General features: G+C 39.1%; 1 protein-coding gene across 1 annotated transcript; it reads left to right on the top strand.

Annotated features, from left to right (window-relative positions):
* The first annotated feature begins 7,915 nt into the window (after nucleotides 1-7,915).
* On the top strand, nucleotides 7,916-13,074 carry LOC149041141 (uncharacterized). The gene is made up of 8 exons (XM_089214458.1): nucleotides 7,916-8,050; nucleotides 8,541-8,948; nucleotides 9,289-9,335; nucleotides 9,610-9,910; nucleotides 10,363-10,394; nucleotides 10,800-10,926; nucleotides 11,499-11,581; nucleotides 11,854-13,074. Exons 1-8 carry the CDS (start codon nucleotides 7,916-7,918, stop codon nucleotides 11,897-11,899), a joined length of 1,179 nt encoding a protein of 392 aa, XP_089070584.1. The 3' UTR covers nucleotides 11,900-13,074.
* The last annotated feature ends 567 nt before the right edge of the window (nucleotides 13,075-13,641 follow it).

Here is a 13,641-nt window from a genome sequence, read left to right as displayed (position 1 = left end):
CTGCATAATTAGAGTGACGTCACGGAACACGATTAGCGTAGACGTTCCCTCGCCTCCGTTCCACCTGGGGGGGGGGGGGAGGGGAAGTACGACTACACGTGGGCTGGTACGGACTGTCGAGTGCAACGAAGTTTACTTATTTTAAACACATCACGTTATCGTACATATAGGTTGCGAAAAAAATCGACCACACCTTTTCAGTCATTTACCATCAGGCTACTTGAAGTTTCCGTTAACTCGAACTTGTTTCACTTATACTTTACCTCTATTAACATTTATCCTGATGAGTCGAACTTTACTGAAGTAACAAACTAGGTCAATAAAGCTGATTGACATTAGCGATCGTTACGTACGTAATCACATTTACAAAAATGTTATAGAAGTCCTCGAAAGGCCAATAAACATCCGTTAGTTCAGTGCCAGGATGCGGTAGCGAAGCAGTGCGGGCTCAGCACATATCTTCTACTAGTGTGCGGTGCCCCACACTAGTTTATCAATTAAACCAACAGAGGAAAAAAGGTTTCATGTCCTTGGAAAAAATTATTTTGCCGTCTAACATTTTCCATATTCTTCAAAGAGATAAAATGAAAGTTTGTATTTGCAAAACACATGAATTAAGCTTCCTTCGGTGACTGGGGTATACTGATAATTGGCAACACAGTCTTTGTCTTCGGAGAAAAACTAAAATGTTACAGAATGATACAATTATACAATAATGTTATCGGTGCAATAGCCAATGATGTTACATCAGAACAAAGTATTCTTGTGTAAAAGGTTAAGGCACGCCAGTTAATTATTTAAAATGCGGAAAATGTTTTCATTTGCTTAGTTAGCAGGGCCGTAGCTAGCATGAGGCAAGACGAGGCAATTGCCTAGTCTTGATTTTGACCTGATTGACTTTTGTGAAGAAAAATGCCTTGGGAAATGCTTAAAGGAGCATTTCTGAACCTCCAGATTCCACAATTTTCTGGGGGGGGGGGGGGGGTATGCCCTCAGACCTCCCTAGCGGCTTCCGCCCTCTCGTCTTGTTTTGGAGTCTGGTTACGGCTTACTTAAAAGGTGATATGCTCTCTCTTCAAATGGCGCTCACCAGTGATAATTTGGCTTTGCCTTTGATTTTCTTAAATTTGCTTCGGTGACATCTCTCAAAATTTTCACAATTTGGGAATATTATCCTACCGATCATTCAGAAGCCGAAAAAAATTGGGGTCACAATGGCAGTTTCCTCGCTATATGCAATTTTGTGTTTTCTCCCTCCATCTCAATTTGTTTTATGGACACGGCACTAGGAAGGGCACAAATAGGCTTGACAGTCCTGCAAATCTTGGGAAATTCCACCGAAGTAAACGCGATGAATCTTGCTTGAAAGATCTTTATAGCAAAACATTACGTAATGGAACAGATCTTCCCCCATTATCATGCTTAGAGTTTCTTAGTCTGAGCATGCTCAGATTTTCGAATCTGTCGCCTTTCGGCAATCTTTCCCACGGTGTTTTCTTTTCGGTTGACTTCTTTTTCAGGCGTAGCTAGAAGGCCTATGAATATTACGGGTGCAGTTACTGCAAACCCTAGATTCCATCACATAAAAACTGTATAGTGTTAAAATGTTTTTAAGATACCTTTTCAGATAACAATCGTGCAATCGTATCGAGCCACCGTGTTTGTTTCACAAGTTGACACTATTTTTGTTCATGTTATGCTCGCACCAAGATCTCGCGCGGTCAAAAATCACTATGGAGCCTCCTTAAATCAAAAAAGGTGCTCTCTTCGGTGGTTGCGCATATGTGACGCTTCAACGCGTTTGAGATCGTGGAAAGAGTGAAAGAAGCTAAAGAAGACCTTGATAAATGCTTTGTTGTCCACCGTTGGTAAATTAAAATAATTGGAACAATTGGGAAGTCAGTTTGATTACGTGAACTTGCTCAAACAAGTATGAAAATTTAGTTACCACACCATGAGGACCACAAGCGGACATAAAAATGATGATTATCTCGCTTGTGAAAAACTTGAGGGAATTTCCCGTAACATGTTGTCCACAAGCGGACATAAAAATGATGATTATCTCGCTTGTGAAAAACTTGAGGGAATTTCCCTTAACATGTTTCACGGAAACATATGCAGTATTACAACTTTAGAAGTTTTTATTACGTGTGTACAAAAAACAATAGATAAAAATAGCTTTAATAAGAGAGAGACAAACTGACTTGCGATTGTTATTTGTACTTGGACGAGAGGCGCGACGGAACAGTGAAAACGAGTGACCGTTCTACGAGTGTTCTCAGTAAAGCTCCAATGTTTGTTCCCATAGCCTCAACGCCTCAGTAAAGGTGGAAGAAAAGTGGATAGATAATTAGGTAAACAAGCAATGTAAGTACAAAAGTAACTTATAAAGTCTGTGGCTTTCGAAAGCTTTGACAGCAATCTGACGAAGTTAGGCCATGCAAGTTCACTCGAGGTCTTTCAATCGATTTTCACCTTCAACACGCGAATTTAATTTAAAAAAAACTGCATTAGTCAGTTTATATTCAGCATCGTTGCACTGACTACCACCATACGCTAAAATCGCTAAAACGAGAAGCAAATATATCACAATTATATAACTCTGGCGATTCAGAGATTTTTAGTTCAGACTCAAGTCATAATTCTCTACTTGAAAAATGCAAACTTTTCTCATTTCGCGTAAATTGGTGATGTGACGATCTTTACAAGTTCTGTGAGTCGTAAAAACGAATTGCGCCGATAATTCCCTCGGTGAAGTCGGTAGAATATAATTACTTGCTTTCTGTCTGTAGTGACCGTAACTTTTCAGAAGCTTTCTAGCCATCTAAAGAAAGTGAGACTGTCAAATTTTACCTGTACAAAGCGAGTTTTGTTGACTATAAACGGTACTATTGATAATGGTGATAGGACCGAGTAGAGTCCAGTTCGGTCTGTAATCATACGAGTGATTGACAAATTCGGACGACTGCGAAGCGGGAGTCCGATTTCTTAATCAAGAGTATGACAACAGAGTGGACGACACGAAGACCTGTTACCAATCAATCAAAGCTATTTAAAAAATTAGGGAAAGAAAGGAGGTCAAACAAGCAGTGGAGACTCTAAACCTATGAATTTATTATTTTTTTTAACTTTGAAGAATAACTCATCTTGATATACTGATTTTAATTCAGCGATATTTGTGTGCAAGAGAGAGAGAGAGAGAGAGAGAGAGAGAGAGAGAGAGAGAGAGAGAGAGAGACTCTGAGAGTTCGAAGCTCCATTCCTTGTTTCTGTACACCATAACGCCAATGTCCGCGGTAGCCTCGAGCCATTTTCTATATATTTGCATTCAGGCTCTCTACCAAAGCGCTCAACATTTCAAAAACCTATGATTGTGTCTAACAGATAGATGGATTTCTCAGAAAATCCTCCGAATACGTTCGGTTCAGAAACCATAATTCCCTTTTGTCGTAAAATATTATCCATAACTATTTAAACTGCTGTAGACTTGCCAACAAACTTTGTACATGCGATCTTTCTTAACTGGTGAGATGTAATTACACTGGACAGGAAGCTGCTGATGCGTTCTGAGAAAAAGGACGAACGAGGTAATGAACTTTTAAATTTTTTTCATACCAGCGTTACCAGAAGAGACTCTTTTTTTCGACCTTAATTTGCATTTCGAAAAACTTACCAATTTGTACGAAAGAATTCTTAAAATGCAGGTGTTCATCGGGCTAAAAAAGCACATCAGTGCATAGTTCATACATCAATGAGCTCACCGAGTTTCTCAAACCCGCGATTATAACTCTAACTTTCATCCGCAAACATCTTAAAAACAACGCACATCCATGTCTTTGCTCAATTGAGCTCGTGTCAGAGGTTATTTGCATAATTCTGAAAATTGACCAAGATCTCCTTTTGACCGTTCAAACTTCGTTTGTTTACCTTTTACTTTGAGGATTTTAAGTTTCCACAACAACTGAATGGAGAATAGGTGCCGAGTTGTCCTAGAACGTTACGTGAACGTGATCGATCTTAACGCTTACGCGCTTGCGTAACTTACAAAGTAAACAAAGGTGATCGGAAGGCGCCTTCTCCATAATTTTCGTTGAAGTATCAGGTCATAAACTTACCACAGTGTGGAGAAGATCCAATTTAAAAGATAAAATTTGGCACTCTGGTCTTACAGACATATCGCGTAGCTTAAAAGGACACACAAACAAGTTAAGTATGTTACAATGTTATTTACAAAACAACACGCATTCACTTTGAAAGAATTCTTGCAGTTTCTCCCGAGATTTAGCACACGGAACGCAATAAACTGGGCCTCTTTTCTTCAAATTTGTTTCCATAATTAAAGATTTAACGCTGTTATGGACCACAACGGCTTTGAGCGACAAACTCAACGTTTCCCTGCGATCATCAAAGTCAACTGGACAAACCCAGCTTGATGTAATGCGTGGCGTGATTATGCTAATTTTTCTCTTGTCCCATAACCTGTTTAGCGGGTTATAAAAAGTGGAACCAAAATTAGTTAATTTAACCACAGTCGGCCCAAGCTTACGCCTTTAGGAAAAGCAAACGATGAAAGCGTCACACGTTGCGTGAACCGGTGTTAAGAACAATAGTCTGTAACTTTCGAACTGTTTCAAAAAATCGCGGCCACTTACGATTTGGCTGAAATTTGGCATGAGGCTGACTTTAGGGTCCTAATCACGAAGTGTGGTTGGGAGTTCCAGTTGTTTTTTGCTCGCCAACATGCCGTATCGAAGGTGTTCTTATAGCTTCAACTCGAGTCCTGTCGTAAAGATTTCCTAAAATCTCTTGAATGTGAAAATTTACCATTTTCTTAATTACCTCGTTGGAATGCGCACGCAATCGCTAATCGAGTTTACTCGCAGATCTATTTTGCTTTAAGAGACTGTTCGTGAAGGATCTTTTTAAAAACTTTTTCGATGGCTTTAAACTAGCTTTACATCTAACTATATGAAAAACGAAAGAATCAATTCGAATTAAATCCTCTTTCATCACTGAAATGTCGGTTGTAGCGAAAACAAAGACCCCCGAAAGCTAAAACCCAAGACCCAAGAACTAAGAAACCATTTTTCATTTACTTTTCGGTGGCAGTGAGATAGGGGTAAGGAAGTGGCGTGGGCACCATGTACGTGGTTTTTTTTTCAGCTTGAAAATAGTAACAAGTTCGAACTGTGTTCTTCTTTAATACGTCAGTGCCTTTATGAGTTCAAGTCTCAATGTGTGTCGTGTTTCGCAACGCACATTAGTAACAAATACCTACCCCTGACACAGACGTTTTCAAAAAGGTAGTGCATGTAAAGGAGCGAAAGCGAGACAGAGGAATAATGCATTGATCAATTCGAAGTCTCAACATCCCCCTTTCCCCGGGCAACCCACGGGTATTTTACTGTCGTTCGTGCCCGGGGAATGGTAAGTTTGAACCTTCCTTGGCTGGGGTGGGGGGACCAGGAAACGTCAAGTCTTTGCATCGGAATATACATGCTTTATCTTAAAATGTGGGGGGTTAAAGACTTCATTTTCACGAGCGAATGGCTCAGAAGTAAATGTCGGGGGCAGGAATTTGAAGGAACTAATTTTCAAGTGTTCAAATACCCGGAGGGGGGGGGGAATTGAAGTTTCGAATTGATCGACGCATAAGCATGAAATTTGTCTCGATACCTGCCAGTTATTCAATCTCGCTTCTCAAAGAAACATCAACGACGTTTAAGCCCCATAAATTAGGCTTTATGCCTCGAGTACGCCTTGAAAAGGGACCCACACTCGCTCGAGGAGACAGTATGTCTAAAACTATCCTTGAAAAATCTCGAGAAACTACACTTGACCAACATTATTATAGAGCATTCTCTTCATGCAAGGTCGAAAAGAACTGGGAAATAAACTGAAGTACAAAGGGAAATTAACTCACTGAAATAATAAGTTTGGCTTTCTGTTAAAAATGAGAACTTTTCCAATATTGTAGCTCAATGATACCAATAAGTCGGTGTTCGTTACAAAATTGAAACAAATTTCAATTTTCGTACTTGCTGTGGGTGGCATTGTAAAAGAAATATGAATGAAAGTAAAATGCTAAAAAAAAAAATTAAGAAAACACTGACCTTACCAAAGCAGGATGCTCAAATAAAAAAATAAATTTCCTCTTTCATACTCAAGAATAGGCTTGATTGTTTGTGCATTCCCACGAGTTCAAGTTGTTGTCTATCTCAAACCACATTCCGCTTCGTGTGTGCGGTCACTGCCAGAGTGTATTACATTGGTATTTACGGCTTACCTTTGACATAAATGCAAGTTATTCTAAAGGACTTGCCAAAAGGTTGGGGTTTTTCTTATGCTGCAAACTTACGGAAATGGTAGAATACTCCTGTTAGAAACCATAATGAATTTGCATATCCACGAAACAGGTTGCGCGACAAGTAAGTACTTAATCTTACGTTTGCTGCGATTTAATTCAAATAAATGACCAGCTGCTATCGCCAATTGTATATCAGAATTTTTAAACTGTTTCTTTTCTCAAAACGACAAGCGAAGTATTCTCTTTGCGCGTGGCGTGTGGCTTAGTTACCAAAAAACATCCCATTACAACAATTTTGCTTTAACATCATTACGTTTATCGTAAATCAAGAGATATTTCCATAGTTTTAGGAAAGTTTCTGAATGATAAATGTACTTTAACTGTTTTCTTCTGATCGGTGAATTGACCTAAGAGCTTTTAGGACTATGCAGGTCCAAAACTGATAACCAGGTCATTATGGATTGACAATGTTTTTCCTTGACTGTTTCATTACCCCCATTTTTTAATTTATGAAATCTGTTCGTCTATGAACAAACGTTGCTCATAGATGAACAGATTGGTAACTCTTGGATCGAGGTAACATTGGAGATATTCGGTTACTAAGTTGGGGTAAATTTTTTATTGTTCAAGGTGGCCTGAAGCGACCTTAAAATGTTGGGATCGTATATTGTTAAAACCAGACATTTCCGTATTTTATTTAAATAAATGTAAAGAGGAAGCGAAGATCATTTCATGGATATCACGAGATTTAAAGAAATCTTTACGATAGGACTCGAGTTGAATTCAAAAGATCACCTTTGCTCCGCCATATTGGCGCGCAAGTCATCAGAAGAAGCATCAGAAGAAGCAAGGATTTATTGTAACAATTTTGCAGCATTCAATTCTTGCGTATGCTGTAAAACGCGGCAACGAAATGGCTGTTTTCTTTATCTTTATTGAGGAAGGTTTTGTTGTGATTGAAAATATCAACAAAAGGCTTTTAAATAGAATTAGCTACCAAGTATGATATAAATGATGCTTAAAAGGAAAGTTTGGGGGGTCCAAATCTGCGAGGGGTGGGAAAGAAATCAGGGCTAGGATAACAGCAGCCACTACAATATTTGTCTTGCTTTCCACTCTTAGTATTCAGGTACATGAATGTAGCGATTTCCTAAGAAAGCTGAAAATTTGCATAGAGGCTAACAAACTTGATAAGCCGGCATGATTGCATACATATGGATGGAAAATCTAGTAAATTTTGCTTTAATTTTGTCATCCCATTAATACTTATACGCAAATAGCGTTTTTTTTGGAAATAATTGAATAAATGTTATAGCTTCAATAGAACTTGGAAACAGAAGATATATCTATTTCTGTCCATTGCCTGCTTATCTAGATTTTCGAAAATTGTGAATAACAACAGTAACTGCAACAGACAAGCATTTAACCCTTACATGTTAAGATATCTTGCAGTTATAATGTAATGTGTTGTGCGTAATAGGAATAATTGAACCTCTGATTTTAAACAAAGAGGCATCTGAATAGATACTTATGAAGCCGATTTTTCTTCAACTACTCTGCTTTCTGTTTGTACAGCATTGGTTTCCCTGAGTTACAATTACTTGTATCATGGAAAACGAAGCTAATGGTTTGATAGACTCCTTCGTGGCCAGACACACTACAGATCCTACCTTACGCTTGGAACTGCTTTCTCGAAATCAAGATGGCTCACGCCATGACCAAGACACAGGGATGGGGGCAGAGGTAAGAAAAACTGAATACAGCATAGCTTTTAGATGAAGAGAGGGACACTGATATTGCTTTTCTGGGACTACGTTGAGGGTCTGCTAGGGCAGGATGGGCGTTTTTAAAATTCATTTTCAATCACCAAAATTGAAGCTGAGATCGCAGCTTTTATTGACTACGACATAAAAACTGGAAAACAACTATGAGACTGAATGATCCAGAAAATTTGATCAAACTACTTATTCTCAGCATGACAAAAAGATACTTTAGGAAATTGCAAAATAAACTAACGAAAATCGTTGTTGTTTTCGTTGTCGCGGCTGCCCCATATAAGTGTTTAGCGATATTTTGCCATTTTTTATTAATTTAAAACAAAAACAGCTCATAGATTTATGATGCATCAAAACAAGCATTCCAAGCAAGTAAAATGAGTCTACATCGCCCGTTCGAGGAGCTAGCCATATAATAAAATTTTTGAAAATGATCTTATTTCGTTTCATCTCTTCAGATTGCCGGGTCAAACAACATTGCTACCGACTCGTCTGCAGCTGGTTCCCCTTCGGACGAAGTTTTCCTAACAAACTCTCAAGCTTCAAATTTGTCTGCATTGTCTCCGCTGAACATAGGACCTTGGAATGTTGAGTCTTTAGAGTCCACGAATAACAGTCGTCTTGCATTGATGCAAGGGGTAGCAAGAGCAACGGTCCAAATGAACAGGGGAATGCGAGAAAGAGAAGAGCGTGAGCTGGAGCGGGAACAACTTCAAAGGGACCAGGAAAGAAGGGAAACAGAGATTAGAATGAGAAGAAATAGAGAAATGATAGGAAGAGAGAGAAGGGAAATAAGAAGATCTAGTGGATGGAAAGAATGGCAAGAGGCAGTTCCTGGACCTTGGTGCTCATGCCGCCTCGATGAGGTGACAATATAACATGTTTTTATTTTATCTCTTTCCTTCTAAATTGACCAGTAAGTCGCCTTTCCTCGTACCCGCTCTGGGAAAGTTGCGTAGCTTCTTTCATATCGGAATGAAATGACTCAAGTGACTAACGATGGCATATAGAAAAGAAAAAATACAAACTGAAAAATGGGAAAGAAAGAAATCGTGAATGAGAGGGAAGTGAACAAAATAAAACTTATGTTGATCTCATTTTTCTAAACTCCAGTTCCTGCAGTTTCGCTTGCTGCCCATCATTACTTCTTTCCACATGCACCCCTTTTGAAATTTCTTAGTTTTACCTTTTTCTTCCTCTTTTCAGTTTGTGGGAGACACCATATGCAGAAAATGTGACAGACAGAGATACTTGTAAGTCTTCAGCCCTAATCGCTCGTTAGTAATAGTGCTCATTATTCAGCAAATTTGGTGCCACAGTTGATACTGTTGCTGCTTAAACCTAGTTTTTAGGATGTCATTTCCGCAGTTTTCAAGATGTTTGATTTTGCGATTCTGGAAAGGACAGGAATAGTCTCTTCGCACCAGTCAGGTTAAGTAGCAACGTTATGGGTAAATTTTAACAGAGGAACTTTGGTAGCAGTGTATTGTACTGAAGAAGTCCTTTTTTATCTTCTGGCGCTAACAGAGAAAGAAACAGTGTTGTTACCAATGCAGCAGAAAATTTTGATCGACGTTCTGGTCAAACTTGTGGCCTATTGACGAACAGAAGATGTAGCAGCTCTCTGCTTGAGTTGGTGGAAAGGGTGTCGAGGGAGAGAGAAAGTGAAGAGTTTGGTCGGGAAATTAAAAGAAAAGAGCATGAAATACGAACAGAAAGAGCACGGAAGAAGAGAGGAAAGGAGGCAAGACAGCCTCCCGAAGTTAGCATGTGGCCTCAGCAGCCATTTCATGCACTTCTGTGTAACTTTAGCGAGGAATGTGAGGAGGTAAGTTAACTGAGGGCCCTGTCATTATTCATCACCTGGGTGGGCGATCACGTTGATTTCAGAATCAGTCGTCGCTAACAAAGGATAAGGGTGAGACTGTAGGATATTGACTGCCAATAAGGGGTGGGGGGAAATGATAAGACTTGGGAATGGAGGGGAATCAGGTACATTTTACTTATACAAATCCAAAATTCCCCGCCCCTTCCTCCTCCATCACCTCGGCGATTTGAAATGACAGGTCCCTGACTACCACTATGGGCGTAATGGAAAATCTTTCGCTCAAAAATTAATCTAAACCTCTTGATAGCTGCCTTGTTATATTTTCCGCACGAGTGGCTAACTAGGAGCGTTCCATATAAAAGAGACATGCTATTCAATGTTAGAATTGACGGAGCTATTACTCGCTTATCAAAATTTTGGCGGTGTTAACTAGCGGTATTTTTTCATTTTAGAATCTAAGAGGGGAGGATTCTGGAAGACAGAGGTAAGTACAAGCAGACTTAATTCTGTAATATGCGTGCTCTTTTTCTCCTTTGGATGAATAGGTGTTCTCTGTCTGACTCATGCTAAATGTTAATCAATCAGTTTGTTCATTAATCAACATGTTAGAAAATGAAAGATTTTTTCTTCGAGATAAGGCTAACTACACCTCTCTCTTCGTTTCGAATTGTAATGGATCACCCTCTGAATCGCTTCAATAAAAACGGCTTCAATAAAAACCTAAAATGTGCGCTCTTTTGACGCCTTTGGCTCGATTTGGCTGTATAAGTCTTCTCGGTCCGGCTTATGCTAAACGTTAAGTAATCAGTTTGTTCATTAATCAACCTGTTAGGAAATAGAGGATTTTTTTATACGCGAGAAGGCTAACTATATCTCCTTCTTCGTTTAGAATTGTGATGGATCACCCTCTGCATCACGACATCTCCAAATGTTATGTTTGTCTGAACAAACAGCTTCAAGGAAAACCCAAATACATTCCACAGTCAGTACAAGATGAATGTTGTATCTGTTTGGAGGTAATGACTGAGATTAAAGGCCCTAATTTTAGCAACTGCTGCAAAGCACGATTGATAAAAGCATTTGAGAGTCACTTCATTGGCGTCTTGGAGGCTAGATGGCTGATCACTGAGTAGGGCAAAATAACTTCGTAAAACGTTGTGGGGATGGTTTAGATATAAGTGTCGCGATCGAATCAATTGGCCGGGCCATAAAATTATTACTAACACACTTAAAGTTCTTCAAGCAATGGTGAATCGATTAAACAGTTCCTTGTCTGGGTAACGGGCCATCATATCATCATATTTCCTTTCTAAGAGGGACTTCTTTTTGAAATGATACAGTTTAGATGTCAACAGTCATTGATAAACTCAAATTTTCCTTTTCGTCTCTTTTGAAGATCATCCAATCGATCAGTCAATCAAAGAACTAATCGTTCGGTCGCTTCTGATAGTGACGTCCGCTCCGTTTGTCTGTACGCCAATTGCTGTTACGAACAACAGCTTCTTTTTTTTTTATGACTCCATCAACATAATGATTACGTGTGAGTTCACGGAATGATAAATGAAATCGCTTTTCCCCTTAACTGCAGAACGGGCTCAGTGGTTATCAGATCCTGCCATGCTCACACAAGGTTCAGAGAGAGTGTGCTATTGCGATGATTCAGAATGGCGTGTAAGTACACCCAAAAAGTCCACACATCTATAGTAATAAGTGTTGCTACCGGAATAAGATGATTGTTAATTGCCCTTTTTGATGCCCAGCCGCTTTGTTAGATTTCGTGTCCAAGATTACTACAATGAAACAGAAACTACAATGCTTTACTTGGTTCTAAAGATAAAAAAAAACGTATGAGTCATAGTTTGGTTTAAAATTCTCCACGCCTGCTTCCCTATTCCCTTAAAATTTATTTAGGATTAATCTTATTCTACTCATTTTTCTTTCAGTCGCAGCTGCCCCATTTGCCATCATCCACTGTTTGGTCAGACGTAATGCACCAAGCAGACAGACAGGATTTTGTACTGAATTCACAATTGTTTATCACACTTTTATGGTTTAAGTTTTGAAACTGATTGAAAGCTTAAGTAGAGGGTCTCAAAGGGGTTAACCATCTGTCGCAAAAAGGAAAAACATTTAGCTATTAGGCGTAAAAATTTTTCAGGCTTTTTGGTGTCTTACCTGCTAACGCAGTAACGAAGTTACACAATCTATTCTAGTATAGATAACGAAAGTGTAGGCTTCTCGCACGTGAAATGATTTGACAGACTGCTGGCTATTTTCAGGACCTTCAGTTTCTTCATTCAGTGTATGAGTAATGGCTGTCCTGAAGGGTATAATTGCTTCATATCAAGTTAGTAAAGGAAGGACTGGGGGATAGATCAGTAGTGCGACAATTGAAGTCGGATGTCACCACACCATTTCCACAGTTAATAGAATCAAATCTGATCGATTATCTTGGTCTCAACGACCAAGTCAAGAGGTTTAGAATAGTTTCATTTGTATATGTATTCGTATTATAATCGTATGGGCCCAAGGGCAATTAGGGATCGATTTCACGCGTATTTTAAAAGTTTTCCAAAGCCGCTTGTTCAAAATATACAAATGATCCGAGTGGATCATATCATCATATCAGCATATTAGAAACGCTTGCTGGAGCCGCACTTGGCAATATTGGCCCTCAATATTGGTCCCTTAGTCGATGCTCAACTCTGTTTTTGATGCGCTCCTCAAAAAACCAAAAACAAATAGGATAGATTTCAAACTGTTTAATCATCATAACAGGAAACGGTATTTCTGAGATCACATGTAAAGTACTTCAGGCGGGGGGTATCCAATACCTAAACCTTATAAGTATTTAACGTCTGAAAATAAATATATTCTCTGAGCCTTTTGGCTTGAAAACGATTGTAGAACTTGACTGTTGTGGTCTTGAACGGGTATAGTTCCACGACAACGAATGAAAGAATTTCTTTTCAACTCCAAATGAACAAAGACAGAGAAGCAACCTAAATTTGTCACTGAAGCTGAGTTTTCGAATAAACATAAGTAAAAGAACATCAACTGATGTTCTCTTGAATTACTGATCTCTGACTTCCGATTTGATAGCTGAAATCTATTGTCTACTGGGCATAACAGTTTTATTTTTTCAAGTTTTCCTGAATTCTAGACCCGACAGTTAAATTATTTTACTATCTCTGACAAGAAAGTTTTCTTCGCCAAGTCGCTGAGTGCAGAAACCGTATGAGATCTGAACACGTGCATGGCAGTGGATCAGACTGAATAAACAGTGAACAGACAGAAAAACATTTCTTTAGGAGGAGGGAGAAGTAGGTTATTGCTGGGAGGAGAAAACTGATATAAAGAAAGCATAATAAAGAGGTCAAATGTTAGCAAGCTTCTTTCAGCATCATTCTGGGCCCAGTTGGTTAAAGGGTGGATACTGAACGCTATCCAACGGATAAATCGCTGTCCAGCGGATAAGAGTTAACAAAATGTACTGAGCTATCCACCGTATAGAGATTTATCCAATGGATGGCGCTGTCCACCCTTCGAACAACCGGGGCCTGATGTTTTCCCGAGGAAAAATTTTTGCCAAACAACATTATGGTTTTGTTAGACCTTTTTTCGTCAAAATCGTCTTTAGCTCGCTGCAATCCAACATGGACCACTACCATCAGAACCTGCTATTTGTATTAACAGAGCAAATATTGTTTATGAGGTTGAAATACGACTCG

Source organism: Pocillopora damicornis, chromosome 8, assembly GCF_964200805.1.
Source record: "Pocillopora damicornis chromosome 8, jaPocDami1.2, whole genome shotgun sequence".
In the NCBI taxonomy this organism is placed as follows: domain Eukaryota; kingdom Metazoa; phylum Cnidaria; class Anthozoa; order Scleractinia; family Pocilloporidae; genus Pocillopora; species Pocillopora damicornis.
Note: the sequence above shows the minus strand (reverse complement) of the source record. Positions and strands in the feature narration are given on the sequence as shown.